General features: G+C 45.9%; 1 protein-coding gene across 2 annotated transcripts; it reads left to right on the forward strand.

Moving 5' to 3' along the window:
* Window positions 1–3,139: 3,139 nt before the first annotated feature.
* LOC130573354 (uncharacterized) lies at window positions 3,140–27,848 on the forward strand. Of its 2 annotated transcripts, XM_057365741.1 has the most exons (12): window positions 3,140–3,649; window positions 5,323–5,917; window positions 7,568–7,685; window positions 11,265–11,339; window positions 13,410–13,510; window positions 14,499–14,591; window positions 15,949–16,081; window positions 17,022–17,132; window positions 18,891–19,046; window positions 22,139–22,260; window positions 23,737–23,922; window positions 25,811–27,848. In XM_057365741.1, exons 1-11 carry the CDS (start codon window positions 3,364–3,366, stop codon window positions 23,915–23,917), a joined length of 1,971 nt encoding a protein of 656 aa, XP_057221724.1. In that variant the 5' UTR covers window positions 3,140–3,363; the 3' UTR covers window positions 23,918–23,922; window positions 25,811–27,848. The 2 variants fall into 2 exon arrangements, with proteins under 2 accessions (XP_057221724.1, XP_057221726.1); XM_057365743.1 differs by lacking the exon at window positions 18,891–19,046.
* Window positions 27,849–27,969: the final 121 nt, after the last annotated feature.

A 27,969-nucleotide genomic window follows, 5' to 3' on the forward strand; every position in this document is an offset into this window, starting at 1 on the left:
TTATTATGAAGAGATTTTATCTGTATAGACAGAAGAAATGGGAAATGGCAAGATAAAGAGTTAAGTCAACAGAGAAACAATATAAAAATTTATCCAAGATATTCTCTTGTTTAATGGAAAATCCCAAAGACAAAGGAGTTACAGTTTTTCCAAGATAGGAAGACAGAGTCTCAGTGATGTGGGGARGTTGTGGACTTTTCCAGGAGCCCCAGGCAATGAGGGAAACTCCCGAATGCTGGGGATGTTCCTAGGAGACAAATTGCTCTTCTTTCACAGTAAGCATAGCAAGGGTCAGGGCAGGGAGAATGACCYTGCTAGAGAACATCCCACTGTGGATAAATGGAGGCATTGAAACACCAGGAAGAAGGACAGGGCTGGYTTCCAAGAAGTGGCTTTGGAGGAAGAAGAAAGTCATTTGGTACACCTGACAAAGGAGTTTGTTCAGAAGCAGAACTGTCCTTGCTCTTGGTCCTGTGTCCTTGTGGTTTCCTATTGCCCTTCTTTCCTTGGAACAACTTCCCTTGTGTGAGCAGCTCAGGAGCACATGGAAGGAGCAGATAAAACATGACTGAGCCCAAATTCCTCTGACCAGAACAATGGTTTTGGACAGCAAATAATCCCCTTTGTATTATGTAAACGCTTAGGGGAAAATACTCTCTTCTAGTTTGGTCTCAACACTTTYATGTAAAGGTGTAGCTTCCCTGACAGCTTTGCCTGTCTCGGCATGACACCATCCATGGCAGCACTGCAGTAGATTATGTTCCTAGAGATTCAAATCAGCCCCATGTTTTAACTGCAGAATTTTAGCCTGAGCAGTAAAATAACATTAGAGATAGAGGGAGAGGCCTCTACACCCTGCAAGTGCTGTTGAGGCACACAGGCCCAGAAAAGCAGGCTGCTGGTGGCCTCTGAGCAGGTCCTTTGTGGCATGTCCCCTCCTGGCAGAGCGCATTCCCCTTAGTGACAACATCCTTGAGCCCAAAGCAGTCAGGGACAGGGGTTGCAGAGTGAGTGATGATGGATTGCTGCTCCACTGGGGAATCAACTCCTGCTGCTGCTGGGCTCAGCACCTTTGGTCAGACTGAGCACCCCCATCCTGCTGCCCCTTCGCAGGGTGCTCCTGGCTGCCTGCTCGCCGAGGCCATGGCTGCTCTGCCTACACACACTGGCTTTGGGAGCCAGAGGAGGGCAGGACAGAGGAGCCATCTGGGTTGTTGGGCTGCTCTGGCCAGCTGTGCCCTGAGGGCACTCTCATCTTGGGGAGTGTTTGACATTCCCTTGATTGAGTGGGTCAAGCAGTCCATGAGGTAAGAGCTGGTCCTGGCCTTAGGATGTCTGTCCATCTCTGCAGTCATTCCCTGCTTTCCACAGGCTTGTACTGTATTCCTTTGAAAGAAGTTTTCTGGGAAAACACAGCAATTCCCACACATTGTGTTGCCGCAGTTTAGGGCACAATCTGCAATTCTAAGTGTTCAAAATCTATGTACTGCAGAGTGTCTTGCCTTCAGGACTAGCACTTTGACATCTAATTTGTTTCCACAGAGAAATCTAGGGAAATGGTTTTTGTTAGAGCCAGGCTTGTTGGAAAAATGCTGATGAAGTGAAACATAAACATATTGTGTTGGATTTTTCATGGGAAAATATTGCTGAAGGGTTTCAGCATGCCTGGAATGCTTCTCTCACTACTGACCCTCTTACTCCATCTTGYATTCATATACTGTGCAGCTATAACATTTCAAACAAAACATTTCAACTTTAGCCAATTAAAAATTAAGGTCCAAATGGAATRTGTATAAAGCCTCTCAATTTTCAAYTTTATTCACAAGCTGGGAAAACACTGTATTTTGCAACCTCAGTATTTCCTACTGGCAGCCGCTCAAATGTGTGACCACTGCTGGAATTTCTGTTTCTCTTTCCAAATGAAATGTGTTTATTTCCTCCTCCCTACTGTTACTAATGAATCAAATGGCTTTGTGATAACAGACTGGTGGAACTAAGCACCAGTAAAAGAGCCAGAACAATATAACATTTAGTTGGTTTCCAAGCAGGAAACTAGTGGAATTTTACTGTCATGAAAATGTAGAAAATCTTGGTAGAAACTGCAGGCATTAAGCCCAGAAATATGAATTCACAYATTTGAAACACTCTAGATGATGTGTGGAAAAATCACCCCTTAAAATCATACCCTCAAAATCATTGTTGCATAGTGTATGAGTTTGAATCAATACAGCTTGTAATGATTGATACAAACTGTCCTCAGCTGATGAAAATCCTCAAGTTCTTGATTTAAGCTTTATAATAATGGAATCGAGAATTAAACCCAGTTTGTAATTCTCTTGCAAGGAGGGTGTGGTAAGGACAGCATTTCAACTTCTAAGTTCTCACAGCAGTGTAGGGACTTTAAAAAATCTCTTTTAAATGCAAGCTCCTGGATTTAAAGGACACTTTCTGTGTAGGAATTTTTTCTGTGGTTTATGATCAGAACCTTTAGCAGTSCAATACAGACCTTGTGCTAAGCAGACACACATCTCCTTTTTCTTCACTTGTGGATATTGGCTGGTGAACTGATCCATATGTCAGCATATACACATAGACACACACACAGACATAAATGGTGGATTGCTGCAATGTTACACCATTTATTTTTCATGTGTGTGTATATAAATTTAAAATAATGCATAATAGTGTACATAGTTGCTGGAATATTGCACATTCCAGAAGGCTGAGGTTGCTCCTATCTCCTCTGAATAGTGTTATGAAAACATGTAAACCAACACCCATTCTCTGAGCCTTTACAGCCCTGGAGGCTAGCACTAGGCTTGCTGGGAGGTGAGGAAAAACTTGGCTCAAATCCAGATGTGATCTCCCTGCCAAAGAAAAACTCAGGTGCAGCCTGGGCGTGTGGGGTGGGTGGAAAAGGATGTGTGCATCATAGAAGCTATTAATAATCAACTTTCTTAAACTGATAGGATTGTCATCAAGATAACTGGCAGTGCAAGGATGTTTTAATCGTTTAGAAAATGCCAAAAATCCCCCTGGCTTTCCCCCAGTGGTTGCGGTTAGATTATGTATGAGGTTTTTGACATTATTTTCCTAGAAGAGAGAAGGATTACRTAAGAGGGCTGGAAGCCTATAAAAGTGTCCTCACTTGGCACGGACAGGAACCAGGTTAGACTTTCTCAAAGGCAGCTGAAGCCTGTAGCTGCGCAGAAAAAAAAAAAGAAACCAAAAAAAAAMCAACCAGAAAAAGAGACAATTTCTCTATGAGACAGACACTAAGATAACTTCGCATTGAAGTGTTTCTCATGTTTTCTTCTGATAGTATTCCCAGTTGGACAGAAAATACCTGAATCTGCTTGGATCATGAGGAAGACAAAGCATTCCTGGGCAGCCTTCATGGGAGGAGACAACAAGAAGAGAGAGAAAATGGCTGGGGAAAAAGCAAGAATACTGCCCAAGGCCACACATGAGGAGAGAAAGAAGCAGGAGGCAAAGAGGAAAAGGAAATTGGAAACCTTGGCAGGCAAATTGCTGAAGACTGTGGTTGGTGGGAAGGAGATGGTGGAGAAGGCTGGTGCTGAGGWTGTGGCAGGGAATTTGCTGAAGATGCCAACCAGTAGGAAGGGAGTGGAGAGAAGGGTACCTGCAGGTAACCTTGAAATTATCTCTGGGTCCAGGCCTGGACCTTGTCTGCCCCTCCCAGCCACACTGTCCCTTGTTTTTCATTAGTGTCTGGATTAGGYGCTTTCCACTCTCCTCCTCCCCATCCTTCACCTGAATTCTTGTCCCTTCTGAACCCCACATTTGCTACTCTGGACAGTTCTGTATTTCACTTTCCATTTGCCTCACAAACATTTCTCTTGACTGTTCTTATTTTTATTCCTGCAAAGACTCCTGATGTGTCTTGTGAGAAAGATGATGTACGTGTGACTGACACCCCATCGGTGTGACATCGCTGTTCCTCCACAGATGGAGGGGGAGGTGGGGTGTACACGGGCTGGTTGTGCCAGTTAAACATTTCCTATGCGTTTCAGGTACTGAGGCAGGATGGGTGCAGCTTGTAGACCCCTCCTGAATAACTTACCAATAGCTTTGTTGAAGATCTTTTTATCAACCGTTCAACATTTCATGTCATTTTCCTCCCTCCAGTCCTGTTTGGTTTGATTCTTTCTCCCCTACACATAGGGGATGTTTTCACAGAGGACAGGTAGGAAGGATATAGGTGAAAGGTAATGGAAGCTCATACTTTTTCATTCTTCACTCTATACCCGAAGTTGTATCCTGAATTATTTAAGTCCCACTGCTTCTGGCTTTACTTAACTTTCCCTGCATTCTCATCAAGTTTGATTTGTCCTCTGGGCTCTGCTCCAGATACCTTTGGACAAACCTTAACCCTTCATTGCTCAATCTTGTAATCTGTAAAACACATGAAGAGAASCTCTTCAGCTCTGTGCAGCTGTTCTGAGGGGACATTTAACTCTAGTTGGTTGGCTGGATGTGTTAGGTAAGACACCCTGGAAACAAGGAGCACAGAAAAACATCTCCTTCCAACTTCTGAAAAATAAAAATTTCGCAACTGCATTGACAGGGTGTCTGATGATCAAGAAAGTGGCTCAATCACCACAGACTCCTGCAGGTGTGGGAGTCAGGGGCGTTACAGGAATCCCCATTGCTGAGACAAGTAGCTCACCTGATTTCACATCAGGGTGAAATTGCACTTGTAGACATTTGGCCTAGTTAAAAGAGCCTGACAAAGAGAGGGCCCTGGACTGCACTGAGCAGTCTCAGCCTAAGGCCAGGGTTCTCTGGCAGGACTGAGCCCCWCTGCCTAGCCATGCCAGGCTGTGAGCAGCTGTGAGGGACCTTCCAAGGGAGCTTGCAGCCCTTTGGTCCTGCCAGGGTTTCTGTAGAGGAGGCAGAGAATTACTTCTAGGCTTGAATTTCATGTGTTGAATTGTTCAGATGTCCTTTCTTTAATGCTTTTCTTCTGGGMAGAAGGTACATTTCTTAAGGAAAGATTGTAATTAATGATCCTTCATTGATCACATGAGGAGGTCTCTGCAATGATGACAGAAAGCTGCAGACTAATCTGCAGGGTTGGTTAGTCTAGAGGAAAAAGGATGAAAGAAATTTAGAAACAAAAAAGCGCTTGCCCTGGGGAAACTGAGAGATGCTAGTGCATCTTAAGTGGGCTGATCTTGAGTAGATCCCTGAGGAATTTTGGGATGCATATAAACTAGATACTTCATAACTTGGATATTAAAGTGATAGGTCTTATAGACAAGTGAACAAATAGCAATTTGTGTTCTTTTTCTGTTGCAGAGGAAATCATCTGCAGATTCATGGAGCAAGGAAAATTTCTGGAAGCTTGTGATCAGATTTATGATCTGGAGCATTCTGGAAATGATGGTGTAGGAAAGTCTGAATCACTTTATGCTCTGCTGGCTGAACGAATGTGGACTGTAGTGAGAGAAGCACTCAGTAGAAGTGATAGGATGATCCTGGAGCCATTGCAGTCAGTGGGGGAATCACTGAAGTGGGAGAAGCAGAAGGAAGCAGAGTGGCTTCGCAACAGCGTAGAGAYGGAGTCTGTTTCCACCTGGAGTCCAAACTTCTGGAGAAAAGATCTGGAGGAAAAACTAATGCAGTACATGACAGCGCAGATTCCCCTGTTTGGTTCCTCTACTAACACAGATGAGACTGCACTAAAACAGCACCTGAACCATCTGGAAATGACATTTCTCCCCAGRCTGGAGCACAGAAGTGATATCTTCAAGGAAGCAGGACTGCTCGTCACCTACGAGCGCTGCTGTCATGCCTCTTTGTGTTCTCATCTCTCCACACTTACTGACAGTAACTGTTTCAGCTTCAGCCAATGYCTTTTAATTTATGAATGGGGCATCAAAATGTACAAAAGGTATGTCTGAGGGCCTTTTTTTCTATATTTCTATTTTTCATTCCTGAGAACAACCCCTGCTTCCTGATAACACAGTGGTGATCAGGACTCCTGCCGAGTTTAAGTTTGCCCACTGCCTCTTTTATCTTCTGTGCTCTCAGAAGCAAAGCCTTTTTTCRCTGCAGTACTGCCTCTTTCTAAATCCTTAATACTGGACTCAGGGGTTTATCTGAGGTGGGCAGGTATTTCTCTGCTGGATTCCTGCTGGACATGCACAGTTTTCTGCTTTATTGAACACTTTCCTTGCATCAAGCCTTTTTTAGAAATGTCCATAACACTCCAATTACCCTTGAGTAATTTTTCTCTGGCCTTTATGTCAGCATGGTGCTCTATGGACTCCTCTTGTTCTGCCCTTGGTTCTCATGCTGCTTTATCTGGCTTTTAGTTTTCCCAGCTGTTTCTGTATTTCCTTCATTAGTGTTCAGATCACAGGAAAAACAAGTAACAGATCATTAAATTCCTGCCCAAGTTCGGGGAAGCAGCTATGGCTTTCCCCATGATCTAAAGAATGGCACTTCTGGGATCCTTTGACCCAATGTGAATTCAAAGCCTGTGGGTGTCATCAAAGCCTGAAACCTTCTTGTGATTTCTTTTTTTATGGTGGATGAAGCGTTTGATTCTCTGTGTCCTTGGTTTAATTGCTGCTTGGCAGCTCCAATCTATTTATGCCCTAATAGTTCTCAGCCCTTTTGGATTATTTGATGCTTTCATCCAAGCCTACAGCTTCTCTATTCCTTGTATTAATTACACTTATAAACCCTTGATTAGCTCATAAGCAGATCATCAGGTGCACTCTTTCCCCAGCCATTCCTGAAGGAGGGAAGCAGTGTGGTGGATACACACTGGCCTTCATCAGGAACGTGGGAGATGTGGTCAGGAGGCATGCCTTTTGCTGCTGCTTTTGAAATGGTAAAACTCTGGAGYAATGGATTGATGAAATATTGAAAACTTCAATACAATGGAAGGCGGAAAGTTTATACAATTTAAATATATAAAGAAAAGTAAAACTTAGGAAAACATGTATTATGTAAATGCTGAATTCCTTCAARGAAAAAAGAACTAAACAATTAAGACCAGTGACTGTACTAATCAGAAGATACTGAAGGAAATGGAAATAAGGAGAGCAGAGATGCCAGACTTCAGCATTTGATTTTTCCTCTCTAAATACAATTACAACCTCTATGAAAGCTCTTGCATAGATGCAGTTGTCTTGGTACATGGCTGCTTTTTATTCCATACAGAGAGAATATGTGACACTTGGAAAATTGTGCATTCATGTCAGTGTGCTCGGGAGACTCTCCCCAAGCTTAAGAAGGAATTCAGCAATAGCAGTGTGGGAAGGGGAGAGGGAAACAACGAGCAAAAAGCAACTTGGGCAGCAAATGTAGGAAGAAAGAAAAGAAACAGCACAAAAGAATAGCTGGCAGAAAGCCATTGTAAAGATCATCGGCTGTGCTGTGGCTGCCCAAGCATGGCAAACACTGCTGGGTTCTTGCAGGGCACCGTGTTTGCTTAGTGCAGGGCTGTGATGCCAAAAGGGATGCCAGGCAGGCAACGCCGTGGGCCTGCAGGAATATGCCACTCTGGCTGAGCTCTTGTTTCTGTACACAGCGGCAGCCAGGCATGTGTGAGACCCGGGCACATCCCCCAGCACAGCCTTCCCCTTGGCGCACAGTGCCTCGTGTGGATTATTTTGAAGACTGAGGAAAAGTTACTTGCGATTGCACGGGTAAGAACTCAGGACTTTCCCCCAATTCTGTCTGGTTTTTTCCCATGGTTTTAAATTAAGGGATGCCCTTATCAAGCAGCCAGCTCTGCTCAGGCACGTGTGAACCCCAAGGTCTCCATCTTGACCAAGTTTCATTGCAGAGCCCGGGTGTGAAGGCTCATGGTTGTCTGCTGCTAAAGGGATGCTGCCCTCTCCCTGCTCCTTAGCAAGCAAATGCTGGGACATGGGCAAATCTCTCTTCATCCGATTGCTGCTTATTCAGARCTGCAATCTGCTCTGCTCAGAAGCCCATTCATCTGGAGGAGAGGGAGATTTTGGGTGAAACCCACTTCCTTATTGAGGGCCATTTCAAGATGTTCATCTTCTCCTCATCTGGTAATGATCCCACGGTGTGCAACTGTTGGGGTGTTTTTTACAGCCCCTTTGCCTCAGCTGTGCAGGATATTGTGGCTGCTAAGTTCTTCTGTGGGGGGACTCCTTGCAGTAATCTCAGCCTGCTGGACTGACACTGCTGAGKTTAGAGCARAGATGATTTCCAGAGCTCAGCACAGGAAAATGTGCAGCTGGTGCCCGCCCAGCAGCCCTCCGCAGAGAATCCTGCCTTGTGATCCCACAGGTGACCCCAGCCCGGGGGCTGCAGCATCTCTTTTCTTCTCTCAGCAAAGCTCCCTCTTTGAACAATTCTGTTGAGACACGTGGAATGAAAATGAAGCAGGGAAAATGTTTTGTAGCAACGGGGGAGTTCAGAGGAAACAACGTTATTTGGAAAACTCAGCGGGGCTTCTTATATTCAGCTCAAGTTGAAATGGAACAGCAGGAGTTACCACACTCAGSTCTCTTGCTTTCTATTTCCACCAGCCCCTGGGGAGCAGAGGAGGGGAAATTCCATGGCAAACTGCTGAATCATCCCAGAGAAAGTACTCTAAATTGCAGAGATTTTCCTCAAGACTTATTCCCTGAAGGAAAACATGAAGGTAGTCACAAACATGGGAGTAGAAGTGCCAGCTGGTGACAATATGCTTAAAGCCTACTGATTTCAGTGTTTAAGTATCTTTATGGGCTCTTCCTAATCATTATCCTGGGGAAGACCACGTGTTCTTAAGCTCTTTTTAAAGCACTTTTTTCAATGAAGGAAGTGACTTAACTCAGGGTAGTGCCACTGAGGTTATCCTAGAGCATGTCACTGAGTCACTGAGAAGCCCTCAAAGATGCTGAGTAACAGTGATGGGAAATTTAATGTGGGTTTTTTTTGTTTGGTTTTTTCTTTTCCCCTCTCTAGTGTAATAGCTTAAGAATGCTTTTGCTTAACCACGGGCTTTCTGCTTTCCTGATACACCATGTGCTGAGCAGGCTCACTTCAATCTGGCAGTGGTTATGAGCTCTTGTGCCATGCTGCCCTGAATTTTTGTGCCACCTTGGGTTCTGAAGCATCTCATCTCCATGTGGTGCTGCATTGTACGGAGAGAACGGAGCTGGGAGTGCTGGGCAGTGTAGCCCAGCATTGCCCCAGCTYGCTTTAAACCTGGCCAGCTTGGGACCAGCTCCAGATTCAAGCTAATGAGCTTAAGTGGACATAAGCTGACTCCATATGGAAAAATTATGGATGTCTCTTCAGCTCAGTGGCACAGCTTATAAAACCTGCTTTATCCCTCTATTTCTGGTTCTAGGGTAATTTAGCCCTTCATTATGCTAATATACAGGAAGTTGCTATTGAGCAAATATCCTATTGTTATCTCTGAACAATTGTCACATGTAATTGTGACTAAATCACATGGTRTGTGTTTTGCCACTTCAGTGGGTGACTGAATTTTTCAGAATGAGAATTTCCTGACCAGAATAAGACATGGTCTGCTTGCTTATGAATACCWGGCTTATCACTGGGGGTGGCAGCCTAATACCTGTGCAAACTAAAAGCACTTTAAACAGAAATRAGTGGTGAGAACTGTGATCATATCTGAAGGTGCTGAGAGTCCAGATACCCATAGGRTTCAAAACCACTTCCAAACTCCAGTGTGGGGAACTCAGTCAGCATTCCCTCAGCCTGGACACATCTGGGGCAATGGAGCTTTGTCCCTTTGAAGTTGCAAAGCTGGTGAACTGAAAATGATGATTCCATCGATTTAGTTTTCAGTCTGTCACCTCTGCCCTTGCTGTGCTGGGGAATTTGACATGAATGCAAGGCRAACTTTTGAGCATGATGCCAGGGCTCATTCTCATACTCATTTACACTGACCTGCAAAGGATCACTTGGGTCTGGGTCTTCTCCTGACCACCCCTCTATTTTTTCAARTAATTTTTTCAGGAGGACTGAGAAGTCCATGTGCTACACTCAGCAGAGCTGTACTGACTATCCACAGATCTGAAGCCTTGCAAGATTTTGGTCAGACAGGAAGGAACAAGTAGGAAACTGGGCCTGTTTATTGCAGCAAAAATTTTGGTCCTTTCCACACTGGAGCTTTGGTGCCTGAGGTCTTGATATCACTACAAGAGCTACAGATAAGCAAGCCCTTTTTGATTCAGACATATCATCTGATCCAAAACAACTAAGTGCTGTGGCTCAAGTTATTAAATGCCTTGCAGCTCCTCACTAAGCCATGCTTTGTCCGATTGTGGCGGGCAGGCTTGAAGTGTTTGTCCAGCTCAGCTGGGATGTGTTATCTCAGCACATTGGTTTCACACATTTGCTCACAGTCAGGTGATGGAACTTGTGAGGAAAGGAATTTTTCTTGGTTGTTTACAACTGCTTATTTGTCTTTGATTAACACTTTTCAGTGAATATGGGAGAGCAGTTGTTTTGAATATACTTTTGATGAAATTCTTCATCTGACAGCCATAAATTTCCTAATTCATCAGCCAGAAGAGAACAAAGACAAAAATGGGAGATCAGTCTTTACATTCCTTGGAGGAAGATTCAGAAATGAAAGAATAAATAAGCGAGCCAGGCTTTTGAGTTTAAGGCTTCTGTAAAGGTCAGATCATGTTTTAAGCAACAAGCCCTTTCTCTGCAGTGTTAGTTTTGTTTTTACAGCCATTCAAACTAGCATAAGCCAGCCAAGTCTTGGGAAATTTCCCATTGTGCAGCCTCATGGGGCCCATCTCACCATGACAGTAGCTCTAAACACTAACTCCAGCTTTGCACTCACAAGTCCCTGGCTCAAGCAAGAGAATGTTTTTAATTAATGCTGGCTGGTTTCTGTGGGTGCTGGTTGGAGAGAGAAAGGGTGGAAAATCTCAGCTATAGTAACTGGCAGCATGGAGATGGATCTAAGCATTGTTTTGCTGTGTGGGCGCCTTCATTGGAGCTAAGCTAACTAGGGAAGACTGTAGATAACCCAAGCTGACACTGGGATGAAAGAAAGCTGCAAATCATTTAAACTCAAACAAACAATGTAGAACAAAATGGAACAATGTTATTAGGTTAGCTGGAAAATACCCAGGCTTTGGGTTAAATGAGACAGCCAAAAAAATAGAAGCAGAAATTCATCTAGTCCAAATGCATAATGAGAGGCTGGGAAACCTAACTCGTTATGAATGCCATTTTATCTTAACTGTACTTTTAAATTTTCTTTTATCATTTAGAAGGAAGTAGGCAAAGCACTAAAAGAAGCCTTTGATATTGGGAAACCCCCTTGTGCAGAAGCTGCAGCCATTGAGGTAAGCTGGGAGAACTGAAAGGCTCCCATACATCTTGCACACAAGTATGTGGGTATTTGGCAAGACCTAGTTTTGCATGTCTCAGGCAAAGCTTGATGTGTAAAAACCTGCAAGYTGGCTGCCATACTTAAACTGCATCTGTTTGCTCCCAGACATGTTTTTGTCTTGGGCAAAGGTAAAGGAAAAAAAACACTTACTAAACTAAGGATGAGCCTGAGCTGATTCAAGCTGAAGCTGCATTTTTCTACATGAGCCTGGATCTTCATTGTGGTGTCTGTTACTCAGTCTGCTCTGTGTGAGCTCTGCAGAGCACTTTTATAAAAGCAGGGAGAGCTGCTGAGCCATGGCAGAGCCCGTGTTTGACAGWGCAAAATGCAGGCAGGCTGCTCCCTGCGTGCCCCTGCTGAGACTGCTGCCCTGGTGGGTCAGGATGTGCSAGGGGGTTCTGCAGAGCACAGCAAAGGCGGGTGCTCCAAGGGCACTGCAGGAGCACACWCTGCTGATTTATGAGCTGCATATGCCGTGGGCAGAGGGTATTTGGATCAAGACCTGCAGAAGGATTAAAATAAATCCTGGAGTTTACACATGAGCCCAAGCGACGCTAGAGATCAGGGGCAGGCTGTGGGCTGTCATGACTGAATCTTTCTTCTCCACTTCCACCAGCCCAGCAGCAGTTTCAGGGCATGAGAGAGGGAAGTAGCTCCATGGTCCTTTGGGATGGCAGGAAACCTCAGGCACTGGAAGCATTGCAGATAAACAGCAGCTGGCCTTCCTTATGAAGATACAGCTTTAGCTGGCAAGCACTGGTCAATGCAGAGCTCACAACAGGGACTGTTTGCTCCTTGCCTTGCCCTATACCTGCTGGAGCAATGGAGCAGCAATGTACCCAGTGATGTACCTGTTACTAGGGTGACTTTTAGCTACCAAACTGTTTTTTTCCTGCTCATGGCTCACAGTGGAAAGTTTTCAGTTGGGAATTAAGACAAAGCCTGGTTTGAATCCCACAGTCCTCATATCTGTAACATCTGGCCATGCTTCAGCATGAGTGGTTTCACTCTGTTGGGTATGCAACTGACAGGTTTGAATGCTCTGGGGTGGGTGATGGAAAAGCCTGGATTAATAGGAAAGCCTTATGAAATTACCACCTCCTCAATTTTCTCAGGCTGACACAAACTTCAGATAGAAAATGAATAAGGTGTCATGAAAATTCATCAGCCGTGGTTTTCTGACACTTTGTGGTGGCATATTTTATCCTGTCCCTTTGGGTGAGCTTTTACATCTGTTGTGAGCAGTGGAAAAMCCCATTCATGATGTGAGTCACCCTTTGTCTCTGGCTGGCGAGCACTGGGAGAGCACAGCATATGGGTCCATCTGTCTCCTTTTATCCATCTGGCTCTCCTCCTCTTGCAAGCTTTTGTTTCCACAGAGCAGCTAATGGGCAGCATTAAGTTGCCACCTGCTCAGGCCTGCCCAATATGGGGTGAATTTTGAGCTGTCTGGCATAGCCCAGCTCCTGCACACACCTGGGCCACCCAGCTGGGGTCAGTGGGAGAGAACATGAGCTGTAGGTTTTAACATGCAGCTCTGTGTCAGGTGTGAATGGTGGTGGCTGGGAAAATGACACCTGTCCTCTCCAGACATCCCATGTGGAGACCCTGGCAGAGGTGCAGGGCACACARTTAGATCAGTCTAACCTTCTTTTTAGTGGCTGCCCCCAAACTTAAGTGCGAGGGTGAGTCAGGAAGAAGCACAGGTTGTCCTGCAGATGGCAGGTCYATGTATGAGCTGAGCTGCCAGGCTGGACATGGCCAGCAGAGAACATCTGCAGGGATAGGCTTTTTCCCAAGCWGAGCACAAGAGCAGCAGAAGCAAAGGTGTAGGATCAGGCATTACAATCAGGCTGTTGAAAAATAAATTTATTTCCTTGAGGGGTCTCAAAACTGAAGCAGAAGTTGTTGCCTGGAAGGCAGAGGGCTTTGCTGCAGAGTGAGCAGTGGGATGTATTCCTGTTCACTGCACAGGGAACAAATGGCTTTGGCCAGCTCTTCTCTCACATGTTGAAATCCACAGATACTAACAGAGAAGACAGAGACTGCCAGGAGAGTCAGCGAGAGCCTGAGCGAGAAGGTGGAAGCTGAGTGCCTGGAGGAGTGTCTGAGGTTCCTGGAGAGGTAGGAAGGATGCTGTTTTCCCCCTTGGTAACATTCTTAATGCTCAAAAGAAAGGAGTCCTGATGAAGCAGCTGGTGWTGCTGTGTTCACCTGGATGTTGATGGCTGTTTCCCATCAAGCTGTTACCAGAGAGACAGCGCTTCACTGCTACTTTTGTGCTCAGTGTTTGCTGTTGGATTACAGCTGAGGGATCAAAGTGCATCTGGACTAGCTGGGACAGGATAAAGCCTTGGGGGATGCTCTGGAGAGACTCAGACCCTAAACACACCCRGGAAGAGGGRCAGCCGTGTGTCCAGTGCCCAGGCCTGGCCCTTYTTCCCGCTGTGCTTCCCAGGCACAGTGCTTTCTGCTGRCTCTGTGGGAGGRTGTGGAGCTCTGCTCTGTCCTGGTTCTCATAGGAGYTCAAATGTCCTCATCTGGCCTCTCCCCACTGCCTCTGACTCCCTTCAGCTGCTTTTTGTTCTTGGGTATTTCTCTCCCTGTGTATCCCTCATATCAGAAAATGCCAGCACTGCTAGTTGTAGGCAGTATTTCAGATGGAGATTTAAGTTCCTTGGCCCTCCACATGATGAGAGGAAGGAAATTCCTATAAAATGGAATTGCCCAGGARCCATTTATGAGACTGAGACTGACAAACCAGTCAATAGAACTTGTGGGTTATTCATACACACAGAGACTTTTCCATGCAACTTYATTTGCAAGGCCTGAATTCCTTCCCAGAAGGAAGTGTTACAAATCAACCTCCTGCCTCTCGGTTCCTGGCAATGGCACCCAGGCAGCTCAGGGGCTCTCCCTGCCATTCYTCTGTTTTGCTTCCTCACCAGCTGGGCAGGGCACAGACTTTGTTGTGCTATAGATCCCACCTGGTGGATTGAAACCATGCACTAAAAAGACAAATAATCACAGAATATTTCTTCAATTTGCTATTGCTGTCAGATGTGTTGTGGAGCACACCACATTAAAGATGCTTCTTCCTGCTTTACTTTAGYTATGAAGATGAAGTAAGAAGCTTTCTCCAGCTTGATGTCTGCCCACAGATCTGCAGCAGCTTACGAATCCTGGAGAATTGCTGCCTTCTCAGGTAGAAACTAGAGCCTTGTGACATGGGGAGCAGAATGGGTTTTCTGCTGAGTGATCTTCTTCTGACTGCTATGAGGCCAACCCTGCCTCCAGCTGGGTCTGGTTGTCCAACCCTGTGCACAACAGCCTTTAATCAAGAGGGAAGTCAGCTGCTGTCAGCAAAACCCCTTCAGAGGTGTCCTGGCTGCCCCAGCAAGAGGGAGGCTCAGATGGGGGCTGTGACAGTGGCCAGGCCCTTGACTGCTGCTTTGGTAGCACTGTACTGCGCCTTTTTGCCACCTCCCAGGCCCTGCAGGTGCATGGGCCACTGCTGAATCCACCATCTCCCCCTTCCTGCACTGAGCAGGAAGCAGGCAGCAGTGCTGTCACATGTGGGGACCATCCTGGCTAGCCCTGCTGTGGCTTGTGATGTCATTCCTTTCCCTGGCCTGATTGTCCTTCAGCAGGAAAGCCTCATAAAGGTTGAGCATAAATGCTGAGATGTGTGTGCTAGTGCACTTGGTAGGTGCAATCTGAAGTGCTTTGCTGAATGAAACCCCATGGAATATGCCAGGCTCTCCCTGGGGTTGCTAGGAAGGAGGCAAGCAATAAAGCACAGAAGGGTGGAGGAGGATGTTTGCACCTACGAGCTAATTTCAGAAGCACTTGCARCAACAGAGAAAACAAGGTTGCTTCTCTTCTTCCTGTGTAAAGTTGTCTGGGGATTTCTGGAGTCAGCAAAATGCCAAAATCCAGCATATGCACAGTAATTACTTGACATCAGAGCCTTGTGTTGAGCCTAGGTAGCTGCTTTGTTTGTTGTATTTGCACATTGCTGATGCTGGATCCTAGACTGAATACTTATGAGTCTCTTTTATGTAATTCTTTACAGCGTTACTGAGAGTGAAGTWGTACACTGAGCTTTTCCAGAATGTAAAATGTCTGGTTTCAAGCTGGTGATAATTTTAACCAGTATTTGCTGACTKGAAGGCTTTTCTGTTGGAAGATAATTGTTTGTCTTGTATTTGTAAGCTGTCGAAGGCACACAGGATGCTCACTCAGATTCTGTTTGTTGAGACCATGTCATGTTTGCTTGTTTTTGAAAATACTAGAATTTTTTACTGATCTGATCTCACTAATGAAGGGTACCAGTGACATTTGTGTGCACTGAACTTTTATGTCCTTGTGCCAGTGTCTTCATGAGAGACATCCGGAAGATGGATGCACAAATGCAGGTTACTGAGTCAGCCCTGGACCTGAGCATGTGTCCATTCAATTACCCAGGCAGCTGTGCTGGTTACAGTAGAAAGARTTTTGATCTGAGAGAATAACATGATTTGATCCAATCAATATTTTCCATATTTATTTTTTTTTAACAGAACTGTCTGGCATAAGCTAACATACATTTGCAGCATCAGCACTGGCCAGAATGTTAAGGCMAATGGATTTCTAGACAGGATGGAAGATGACATTATGGAGCATTTTCTACAGACCATCACTTCTGAAGTCAAGGTATGGGTGACCCATTTTAACACTGACTATTTTCAGACTGTATAGCTGGCATGCAATTCCCTTYCATGTTCTGATTTGGAAAGGGTGAAGCCTTAGTTTGGCCTTCAAGCCCAGTACTCTCCTCTGCCTTGTCAGAATCTGTATATGGACAGCTTCACCATTTCCAGTTTTGGGATCCCAGTTTCACTGTTTATAGTGTTTGCTGTTGTGCTACAAATYGGTACCAAGACCCCCAAAGTTGAATTTAATCTGGTACCTATTAATCCCCAGTGTCTGGGCATCTTCCCAGGACAGTGATAACTCACAGAGAGCCCAGGGCTGTGCTGGGTAGTCAGGCTCTAGAGAAGGCTGGTCAGAAATGTGTTCCTCCCTTGAGATAACRTCCCTCCTCTCACACATTCCAGTATCAGCCTATGAGCCCAGACATCCCTCATATCCTGGGTTCTGTGTTTGGAAAACACAGAATTCCAGGCTGCTAGCGGTGTGTGGTCCTGTGCATTTCACAGGAAACTCCCCTGAGCATCCTCAGGCTCATTGCAAAGGCTCCCTGGGAGACACTGAAGGCAGCAAAAGGAAAATGACAAGAGAAGCTCTGGCTACACTGTGCAGTTTTGCTCTCCAGAACTCAGTGCCAGCCTGTCCTATGGGCTCACACATCCAGATGGGAACTGGGGGCGGTTCTGGCAGGGAGCATGGGCAGCCCTCTGGAGGAACAGGAGGCCTAGAGCTCAGGTTTTCCAGGTTTGGGCTTAAGAACTTAGTGCATCCTTCCTGAGTTGGAATTGTATCTTTCTTTTATGTTTTGCTTTTCTTTGAAATAAAGGCACAGGATGGTGCAGTTTGTGGAGCAGTCTGTTTCCAAGAGCAGAAAGAGCAAAGGCACAATAATCTGTGTCTGTTGTTTGTGCACCTTTTGACTCTGTCTGTTTCTCTTCCTCAGGGAACACTAAAGGACCACTTCAAAAAGTGTGACAGTGGTTTTGACCTTTTCCTTGAATCCTTAAAGCAAAGCTTTTTGACCTTTGGGAAGAAAAAACCAGATATATATGAGGTATGAAATAAGTAAGAAAGTGAGAACAAGATGTTACTCAGGAAATCATCTTATAAGAAAGCTGGAGAGGGATTTTTTTCCAAGGGCGTGTAATGACAGGACAAAGKGGAATGGATTCAAACTAAAAGAGGTTTTAGGAGGTAGTTCTTTGCTGTGCAAGTGGTGAGGTGCTGGAAGAAGTTGCCCAGAGAAACTGTGGATGCCCCACYGCTGGAAGAGTTCAAGGCCAGGTTGGATGGGGYTTTGAGCAAYCTGTTCTGGTGGAAGATGTCCTTGTCCATRGCARGGGAGTTGGAACTAGATGATCTTTAAGGTCCATTCCAACCCAAACCATTCTATGATTCTGTGAAGTCAGAAAACTAGTCATTGAACCTTTGGATGGCACAGTATTTGAACATTAATCTAAACTACACTTTTGTCTGTTGTCAAATGGGCTTTTAAATATCTARTGGTCTCAATCCACTACCTCTGTCCACCAGAGCTCAGTAGTGACAGCTGGGACCTTTCTGTAATTTCAGCAGAGAAACCAACAAGTGAAGAAATGTAGAAACTGAATGCATCTCCCAAATACAGAGGGGAATATAGGGCTCCCTCTGATCCTACCCCAATACCATTATATTGGAAATCTTCTCAGCTTCTAATGTGTTTCAACCTTATTTTTAAGGATTATTTATCCTTTTTGATGGAGAGTGGGCACAGAGGGGTGAAAAGTCCCGATTCTTAAAGGGCKTAGTCTCTCATGCAGAGCGTTGGCAAAGAACAACCTCCTGAAGACCCAAGTTTTTTCACCTTTACAGTAGCCTAAGCAACTTGTCTAGGATCTCACAACACCCTTGAGTCTGTCTCTTCAGCAATGAAGTTTGTACTTAGAGAACCCTCTGTTGTGTGCAGGCTGGGTTTGCTGCTGCTATGTGTCCACATTTCACCCTAAGCACGGGACCCCCATGTGTGCAGTCTCTTTGTCAGTGCTGATTTTAATTAACATTTTGCAATATGGAAAAAGGTAATGGAAGATTAAAAAATAGGATCCATTCTGTTGTTGTTCAAAGCCTGTCACTGGACATTATGTCACATTAGTGCTGGGGCACGCAGCAGCTCGGTGGTGAAACGCTGTGCCAGAGCTCTGTCTCTTGCTTTGTCTGTTTTGGACAGAGCTGGGGATTTCCTGTACCTTTGGACTGCAGCCTAAAGCTGCTCTGATTTCAATTGCTAATGCAACGTGGTTTCTGTGCAACAGCCCACCTCCCTTCAGAAACACTCACTGTCCCWGTCAGGTGCTCCATGACCTCCACACCGGGGTTCCTCAGCAGGTAGTGGTAATTCAGAGGGAGTTGCCCAGGTAATTTCTCTGTGMCCAGGCACAACTGTATGCCCAAGGGCATGGTCCTGTGTCAAATGTGGATGCTCCAGGGAGGCTGGATCTGGCTTTGTCTGCAGCCCAAGCTCTCCCCAGGTGATGTGTTTGATAGCCAAGCCAAGTGTTGCTGCAGCTCTGGAGTGTGAGTGTCCTCTGGCTCAGCTAACTGGTCCCATTGTTTTTGGTTGGATGTCTCCACACAAATCGTCAAGGTTTGTGTCATCCACGTACAGCTTGCAGCGAGTCCAAGTGTTAGATCAAGCATTTTAAATTAACACTTAGGCAAAGGATGGGACAGACATCTGCATGGGCACGATATCTGCTGCCTGCCCTGGCATAGGTGTGTTCTGGACCTTGCTCAGTGCAGGGAAGTTAATCTGGGTGTCTTTGCTCTGGAACAGGCCCTCGTCAAGGCTGTCAATGCCATCATTATTACAGAATACATGCAAGCCCTCCTGACCACTCCCAGGAAACCATCTTCTGTGCAGAGGAAGAGGATTGTCAACAAGATAGAAGAAGATTATAGGATGATGCAAACCATCTTTAGAGAGTGCTTAGTAAGTCTTTGATAAGGTTACAGCTTTGCTCTCTGTCATCAAGAACACCACCAGTAGAGGAAAAGACTGAAAGCAACAAAAMAGCTTAAGAGTTTTTACCACAGGGGTATCAAGCTTCACAGAAATGACAGTCAGATATGCTGACAGCCCTTCTGATCTGTCAGAAGCTGTTAGTTCATGGTTTTGAAATGTGTGACTGGAGGAGGCAAATTTCGCACTGCTGCCACTGACACAAGAATGAGGCGTGCTCTGCTGAGCTGGAGAGACAGCTCCAAAGCTGCCATCTCCCCMCATCAGCTCTCTGATACACTGCATGGGATGGCAATGCCTTCCCTTGAGCCTCTGGGTTGAGGAAAACTGGCTGCTCCACGTCTTCACCTGCTCTGTGGGTTGTCCTGTATGGCTGCTTCTCTCTGGGGTGTGCGTTTCTCCCCCTCTGTCCAGCCTCCTCCCTCCCCACAGGCCCTTCCCAGCCTCTCAGAGCTGGGATGATGGCTGTCTGAGCCATTTCCCTGTGCTGTGGCATTGCCTTATGGCAAAAACATGCTGATGCTGTTGTGGTTGCTGAGGGTTGTGAGGAGGAACGAGTCTCCCTGCAGGGCTAAACAACTCACACCATTAAGAGGTAAAGCGCATTGCAGAGTATTGGGTGTAAAAGCAAATCCACACCTCTGAAGAAAACTTGTGGAGAAGTGCTGGTTCTGATTTGCAGAAACAACTTCAGAAGCTTAAAAAAGCCTCAATTCATAATCTGGTGTAATTGGCAGTACTGCACGCAGCATTTGCTGATGCCACCAGGCTGTCACATGGGTCCCTTGATTACCCAAGGGCAAGGACTGCAAAGGCAACAGCGTCCCCTCCTGCAGCTGCTCCAGTTGGAGARTCACTGCCGTGCAATGTCCCTGGCACGGCTCATTAGCAGATGCAGGCTGAGAGTGCCCAGGCATGGTGTTTTATACGGGGCTGGGCTGAGCAGCACAGCAGTTGTTGCAAAGTCAGCCTGGTGACAGGACTCAGATGTGACAGAGCATATAAACCCCCTTGGCTATACTGGTTTAATAATTTCAGAAATGCTGAGTCATTCTTACAACTTGCCAGTTGAAGTGTTAGGGACTGAAAATCTATTTTTTTCACAGATGAGTCCCTTGCAAGGCATTTGCCAGCAATTCTTACCTTATCCAATGAATAAAATGAAATAAAAGTGATCTTCTGYAGGCTTTTCTAAAATCCTCTCAGACCCTTTATAATTAATGCATTAGTTTCATGGTAGAAAGCTGGAAGCTGCCTGTGCTTTTAGCTGAAGACCCACCTCTCCTAGAATGATCGATCACAGATGAATCAATGCTTTGAGCAGCATATGGGGAATAGCAGGAAGGTTCTCTAAACTTAACACTGAAGTTTACCAGTAAAACTGCGCTCAGCATCACTTTGGAYGTAATGTGCAAGGAAGAGTGTGAAGGACATACAGGTAATCTAATTATCTGTTTAGACCCTACATTCAGCTTAGGTGAAAAAGGATTGCATCAGGTTAGCACCGTTCCCCCAGTGCCCCCAGTGTGTGCACTTTCTTACTTGATGTGAGAACACCAAAAGCCTTGGGGGTGAAATGCTCAAGCGATTTGCAGGGGACAGCCCGATCCTTAGTCATGAGGAACACGGTTATGCATGTGAAGCATGTACTCTGCTGCAGACTGAATTCATCATGCAGTGGCTGCACTGGCTGCACCTGCTCCTTGCCCTGCTCTGCCCTCTCTTTGGGCTCTTCCTTCTCCTCCATTTTTAAAACACATTAGGAAATACCTTGCTTCTGTCCTAAGAGCAGTATGTGTCAAAGGCACTTAAACCCTGCTGACAAGACACCTCTTTTTTTTTTTTTTTTTTTTTTTTTTTTTTTTTTTTTTTTTTTTTTTTTTTTTTTTTTTTTTTTTTTTTAGGCTGCAGGCTGTTTACCTCTGACCTTGCCTGTCTATGTAGTGCTTAACTAAATCTGACGCCTTCAAATTAATTAGCATTTTGTAAAAGTGTTCTTGCCAAGTATGAAGCTGTACAGCACCAGTGCCTCAGGAGCTGAGTACAGCTTGTTCACTGAGCAGAGCAGACATGCTGTGTGCCTGCAGTGCAGGGAGAGAGGGGGAAGGCTGTCTCCAAATATTATTATTATTTTTAATTTATGCTCAATGCAAAGGTGCTGCATGAAGAATGTGACCTGCTGTTTCTAATGCCCCGTGGAGATCAGGGGAACCTGGGCTTCTCCTGTCCCAGTTTGGCAGCCCTTTTTCCAGGTTTGCTTTGTCACAGTTTCTGCTGATGTGGTGGCATTAATAATTCAGGGAAGCAATTTAATTGCATTACCGCAGTGATGAAAAATGTGAGCAAGACCTGAAGCTCTGTCTTGGTGGTGGGAAGCAATTTAATTGCATGGCTGCACTGATGAAGAATGTGAGCAATACCTGAAGCTCTCTCTTGGTGGTTGATCTGTATTCTGCTTCTCCAGCTCTGCTAAAAATGCTGTTTGTTTTGTGATTAAGCTTTTTTCTCCTGTGTGCTCCAGTTGGAGGAAGTTGATTGTATGCAGCCTCTACAAACCACATAATATTCTTTAYGCTGTCTACGCCCTGTTACGCTGTCTATGCCCTGTTTCCCATTTTTTTTTTTTTCTGTCAGAGGATCTATGTACCCTCATCCTCTCCCTAAGGCTGTTTCTCTGTCCCTGGGCTTGCTTTGGTGCAGTAGCAACGCCAGCATTTTGGGCAACAAGGCTTGTTTACACAATGGTCAAGCACAGGGCTGTGCTTTCCTCCAGAAACAAACCACTTCCCACAGGGTGAAATGACCCAGAAAGGACAGGCAATTTAGGGAAAAATTAGGTACATTTGCCAGCTTTGCTAAAAGAAATGYAGTAGGGGATTCTGCTCTGCTGAAGATAGCTGYCCAGCCGCCYTGGAAGCAATCTGTGAGTACTCYCCAGGTTTTTTTTTCCTGCAAAGCTTCCAACCCACACAGAGAGAGATCCCCTGTGTGACAATGAGTCCAGCTYTTCACATGGTGTGCTATTTCCCTTGTCCTGATCACACCATTGCTTCTCTCTCCAGGGTTCTGCAGCTGGTTCTCTGAAGGATCCCATAAAACCAATTTTAGAACTTATTCAAACTTCTGATGCTGAGGGGATGAAAATAGCACTTCTGCCCATTCTAAAAGAATTTCCTGAGCTCAGGTAATGTTTCTATTGGTTTGACTTCTGTTCTTTCTTACATGATTACTTGACACCAGAAGGCTTACAGCAATGTTAGCCCTGTGATACTTTTGCAGTGTGGGGTCACCTTTGAATGTACCCGGTGCTGCCTCTTTGCAGATGCTGATTAACATGGTTCATAACTTTGCCAGACTTGAACTGGTGGACTTGAGCTGTCCTTCTGTCAAGGTGGAGGATGGATGGAATTGCTGCTGGCACAGCAGAAATGTTGTGGAAAAGTACTACCTGAAGGCAGAATTTACAGGCACATGTGTGTAAAATGTAGGTTTTAGGAACATCTTTAACTCAGGCATTTCACAGGTTTGAAGCACTTGGCTTTTTGGCTTCAACACTTCACCATTCCTTATATAACTATTTTCACAAAATTCTAGGTGTATTCAGCAAGAATACACACTTCTATTTCTTACAGAAAACTGTTAACAGAATTGAAACACAGCTTTTGCTAGGAAGGAGAGATTTTAGCTAACTGCATTTGTTCCAAAGCCTGTCGTTTATTGCATCTATCTTTTGTTCTGATGTGCTATGCTAGTGCCTGTGTTTTTCTAACTTAATATGATTGCAGCATACAGCTCTCTGTCACAGGATGCTGTGAAGGCCAAAAGTGTGAATACTTTCAAATGTGGGGCAGACAATTTGTGGTAGATAATTATTTCAGMGCCTAGTCAACATGACAGTCACGATATAACCCGTAGCAAGGGAAGTCTGTACACTGTGGATTGCTGTAGGCAAGAAAATAAATAAAAAGAAGGACAAAGCAATCATGTTATGCTTCATCTGGTTTTTTACTTCATTTTTACTTTACTACTTTTGAAGATGCTATTGAGCTAAAAAGCTGCTTATCTGATACAGCATAACAATTATTTATGTATGTATATATAGTATAGGAAGTAGGCATAGAAAGTTCTCAGAACACCCAGATCTCAGAGGAGGTCATCCTGGTGTGAGTGGATGAACTGTTCTTGATTACAACAGATTTCTCTGCTTCAAGATGCTTGGCTTGGACACATTTGCCTGATATCCAATACGGTGTTACACCACTCAGTGGAACAGTGTTCTGTAGAACAAAAATCCTATAACCTTCCACATGAACAAAAATTAGCTCCATCTGAGGGGGGAAATTATATCGAAAATACTTCCCAGTGATCAAATATAGAGTTACCTGCAATGTGTTATGACAGATATGGTTTTTTTCCTAGGAATAAACTTAGCTGAACATTTTCAATACTTCACAGGGGCACTGTGTGTCCTGGTCTCRGAACCCATCAGCTCAGCCATATCCTACACAGCTCTTGGGATATGGCCTCCCCCTTAGGTAGCCRGAGGGTGCCGAAAAGCAGCTTCCAGTCTTTGGTCTGGTCCAACTAAACTGAGTGACAGRAAACAAGCTTTTTTTCCCTTGACTCATTCACTGACCTACCCTCTTATCCTTTTGGAAAGGAAGGAACATCTGAGTGCAGTGCTGGACATCAAAGACTCCCTCAGCCGAGAAGACAGAGTTGCTCTCTTGAAGGCATTTGACGAAAATTGCAGGGAATTGGAAACAGAAGCAAACTTGCTTTTTGCAGATATAGAAGTAAAAAGTAGAAAATATGGGCTCTGTGGCTGCCTCTGCTGCTAGCAAAGGTGGGTGTGTGTGAGTGTGCTTGTRTGTAACRTGTGTACCTGCACAGGTAGGTGTCYCTGCTTACAGGGAGGTGGATCTGTAGCTTCACCACCCCCAGGTCCTCATTGCTCTATACACAGGCTCTACTTCCCCCTCTTTGCCTGCAGACTTCCACATCCTGAAGGATCATGTTCTAGGCAGTAAAGGATGCTGAATGCTTAGATGAGTGATTCAGGTTACAGCAGGGACAAAGGAGAAGACAGGGCTCTTCCTCCCCATCTGCCACTCCTGTTTGTGTGTCCCTGCAGCAAGGTGTCTCTGCAGCATCCCCTCCTTCCCAGCTCTTACCCTCTGCATGGGCAGGGTCTGCTGGGAAAGTGCTGTTCCTCCTAGCAGAGCAAGCCAAGGGATTCTCTGTGGTCCTYCTGGTACCAAGGGGAAGGATATGTGAGCCCCACCACTGCCCCCTCTGTGACAGCTGCATTAATTAAACCAGCTTGTCCCCGTTAGGGTGACTGTGCCATGCTGTGAGAACCAGAGGTGAGTGTGCCCAGCTGGCTTGCAGCTGCAGCTGGKGGCAGAAGGAAGGAGGGTTAAAATCAGAGGGATGACTGTCACTGTAAGGTGTTAAATCCCCTGGTGAGAATTGGCAAGGCTCATTTGGAGCCTTTCAGTCTCCCAAGGGACTCCTTCATAGTCACAAATGGGCATTTAACTTTTTTTTTAAAGTAAGTTGCAACAGATTTTGAAGCTAAGCAGTTCCTCATGGTTTTAAAATACTTCTTAGTGGAGAACATGCAGCTGCTTTCTTCACTTTAAATAACCAGCAACTTCTTGTTAGTCCAAATTTATCCAGCTCCAGTTCAGAGCCGGAGAATTTTGTTATATGTTGGCCAGGTCAGAGCCCTCAGCTATCAGAAATAGTCCCKCTCAGTTAATAACTACAGAGTGTCACCAGTCACCTTCTGTTGCATAAGCTGACTAGACTATCTCAGGTTGAGAAGCACAGTCCCTTTCCTCCTCCACTCTCAGGTGTCACCATTTATTTATAGTSACCCATGTCAGCTGATCAGGGATGAGTTATGCAGGACTCTGACCTGGGCCCTCCAGGCACAGGCAAGCAGCAGGCTGCCCTGGTAGCAGGGAGTGAAAGCAATTAGAGGAACAATTAATAACCACACAGGCTTCCCCTTCCTAATGAAAACTGATTCTGATATAATGAACTGGCTGTCAGCCACCCACATTTATACCTTCCTTTAAAGAAATTACCCATTGGATCACCTTTGCTTTAGTAAAGATATCAAAGAACATGTTTTTAAAACATTGTAAGTCACTTAATCTCCTATTTGCTGAAATCCTCTGGATAGATTGGCTCCCAAACCCCAGCAGACCTGGCTGAGCCTGCAGTGTGGTTTACACACACCTRGCCCAGTTTGGTGGCCTCACATGAGCTCGGGGGTACCAGTAAACGTGAAAGCAGTTACGGGATGTGCCACCTTCCTCCTTCCATCTCAGCCCTGTGTTTTTGCTGCTATGGTTCGGGGTGTGACCTGACACTCTGGGATTCAGCTGCTTTGTCCAAGCCAGGAACACATTTGTCCCTCCTGTGTACGGAGGTGGCAGGACTTTGGAAAAGCACAGTTTTGGTTGTTTCATGTTAGCACAAAATGTCCTTCCAAAAGAGGAGTGCGAAGGTTTGCCTAGAGAGGGCAGGCAGCTCCAGGGGTGCTGCCTATGACTGTGGATGCATGGATTGCTTAGCCCAGGAACTGCAGGATTTCAGCAGATGAATGTYGATACAGCTTCATGCAAGAGTGTGCACAGGAGGGATGTTTCTGCTGTTTGACTCTTGCACATGCTCTGACAAGTGATATTTAATTACCCAGCCTTTTTCTTGCCTTCCCTCAGGCCTGCTGTGAGAAACATGAGGCCTTGCTCCCATGTGCCAGCATCTGCCATCACAACTCCCTGAARGCTTCACATGCAGCTGGATGCATGGAGAATCCTGTCAGCCATGGAAGACACAATTCCTGCACTTTTGCAGGAAAACCGTGTGGCTCAAATCCTAATCTTACATGTAAAGTCCAAGAGGAAGATTAATTGGATACGGTAGAAAGACATTTCTTCAAAATTTCCTACAGATGAGTCGTGGTGRTTATTCCCAGGATATGGCATGGTGGCAAGTGTGGAGGAGGAAGAAGGTTTCCCCTCACCAGATTCCTCTCTGTTTCCATCCCTTGTTCCATGAAATCTCTAATGAAACCAGGGACTGCTGTACCACATGGTGTCCCAGCATTGCAACCTCCCGAGGGAACCAGGACCTCTGTTAAGGAATCTTGCCTGGCTGTTTGTGCTGGCAGTGCCCACAGGTYTGGGCACCTTGGTCCACCCCCCAAAGCCTGACGTGCACCAGAAGGATGCAGACAGAGCCATCTCTTCCCTCTCTCATGAAGGCTGTGACCTGCTTTGGGGGTAGCCTGCCATGTGAGCGGTGGGATGGGGAGTCCTTCCTGTACGAGTTTTACAGCTGGCTCTGGAGCATAGTCTTGAATTGGTTTTCATACCTCAGTTACTGGAAATTTCCTCTTAGAGAGGGAGGGGAAAGCCTCATGGGAAGCAGGCAGTGAAAGGAGTGTTTGTCCCAGCCTCTGGGCAAGGTCTTTGCTAGTTTTCAGATGTAAATAGGCCATTCCGAGGGGAAAACACCAACTTTTCTTCCTGGTTATCTATGGACTGGTCACAGCTTCCAAGCTGGATATGGTTCAAGGCCCTCCTTTGTTACTCTGTGAATATAGGCCATTGCTGCTCCTCTCTCCTCTCACCATAAACAAGCAAAAAAACCTGTACCTCAGATGTGCCAGTGCTTTTCTGAGCAGCCATTCTCTCTCAAGTCTACTTTCCTAACAAGAAAAGGGAAAATTTGTGCATAACCTATCAACGTATGTGGCAGTGGACATGTYATGCCCTGGTACCCTGGGAAATGCAGACCCAGCTGGGTGCTGCCATGTTCTGCTGCCACATTCCATCACCCCAGGGACACAGGTGTCCCATTCCAGAGCCCTGCATGCAGATGGGGTCCTGTGGGCTGRACAGGAGCCAGGGCAGGTTTGTGATGGTCATTAGCTTTGCTCCTGGCGCTGTTCTGTGTGAGTGTGGGGTGAGTGTCAGAGGAGCAGGAAGAAACAGGTTGCTTCATCTCCAGGGAGTCCTCTGTGTGCTTTCAGGGCACCAGAAGACCTTGGAACTGTTACACTTCATCTCTCACGTCACTAAAGGGCAGTGACAGCGAGTGTCCCATGGCCTGCCTGCCCTTCCTGACTGCACGGCTGCTCCAAAGACCAGCTCTGGTGTCCCTCACATTTCAGCTGTCCATTATGGCTTCAGTGAGACCTTCTCTGGATCTGGGAAGGCTGGGGGAGCTGGGGGAGCTGCAGCCTGGCTGGGTGGGTATGGATTGGACTGCAGGACTGGATGGGCACCTGCCTCCCAAAGGTTGCCAGCCCTGCCAGGCACACTGGGCCAGTCACCCTTCCCTCCTGCTGAATTGCAYGTTTTTTCAAGGGTGGGAAGGGATGACAGAACTGAATGACAGATCCTATTGTGACAGCAGGGTCRGGGTCAGCCTCTGCCAAAGGGGATTTCAAGCAACAAGCCTTCCAGAGAAAATAAATAAAACCCTCTCTGACATTTTGATCACTGTCAGGCTAAAAATAATCCCTCAGCATGCGGACACTCTGGCCATGTACACATCGATGTCCATGTGTGTCTGTGCCATTTGACATCCACAGCGTGACAAGGGTGTGCTCTGCCTGGAATCAGCAGCTGGGAGCCCTGAGGGATGCCAGACTTGCCATCGCTGTGTGTGGATCAATGGGGTTTTGTGGCAGCAAGTTTCTACACCGTGTGTGAAGCATCCAGTCATGGAGAGACCAAATAAAGTCTTCAGTTTGTCCATGAGGTTTTGTGCAGGTGGCACATGTGAAGATTTCCAGAGCCAGAGGGCCCAGAGATGTTGGCTGGGGTGGGTGTGGGGGGTGATGGGAGATGTGGCCTGGTGTGGAGGCAGA

Source organism: Malurus melanocephalus, unplaced genomic scaffold (assembly GCF_030028575.1).
Source record: "Malurus melanocephalus ecotype Western Australia unplaced genomic scaffold, MMel_1.1 scaffold_57, whole genome shotgun sequence".
Taxonomy (NCBI): domain Eukaryota; kingdom Metazoa; phylum Chordata; class Aves; order Passeriformes; family Maluridae; genus Malurus; species Malurus melanocephalus.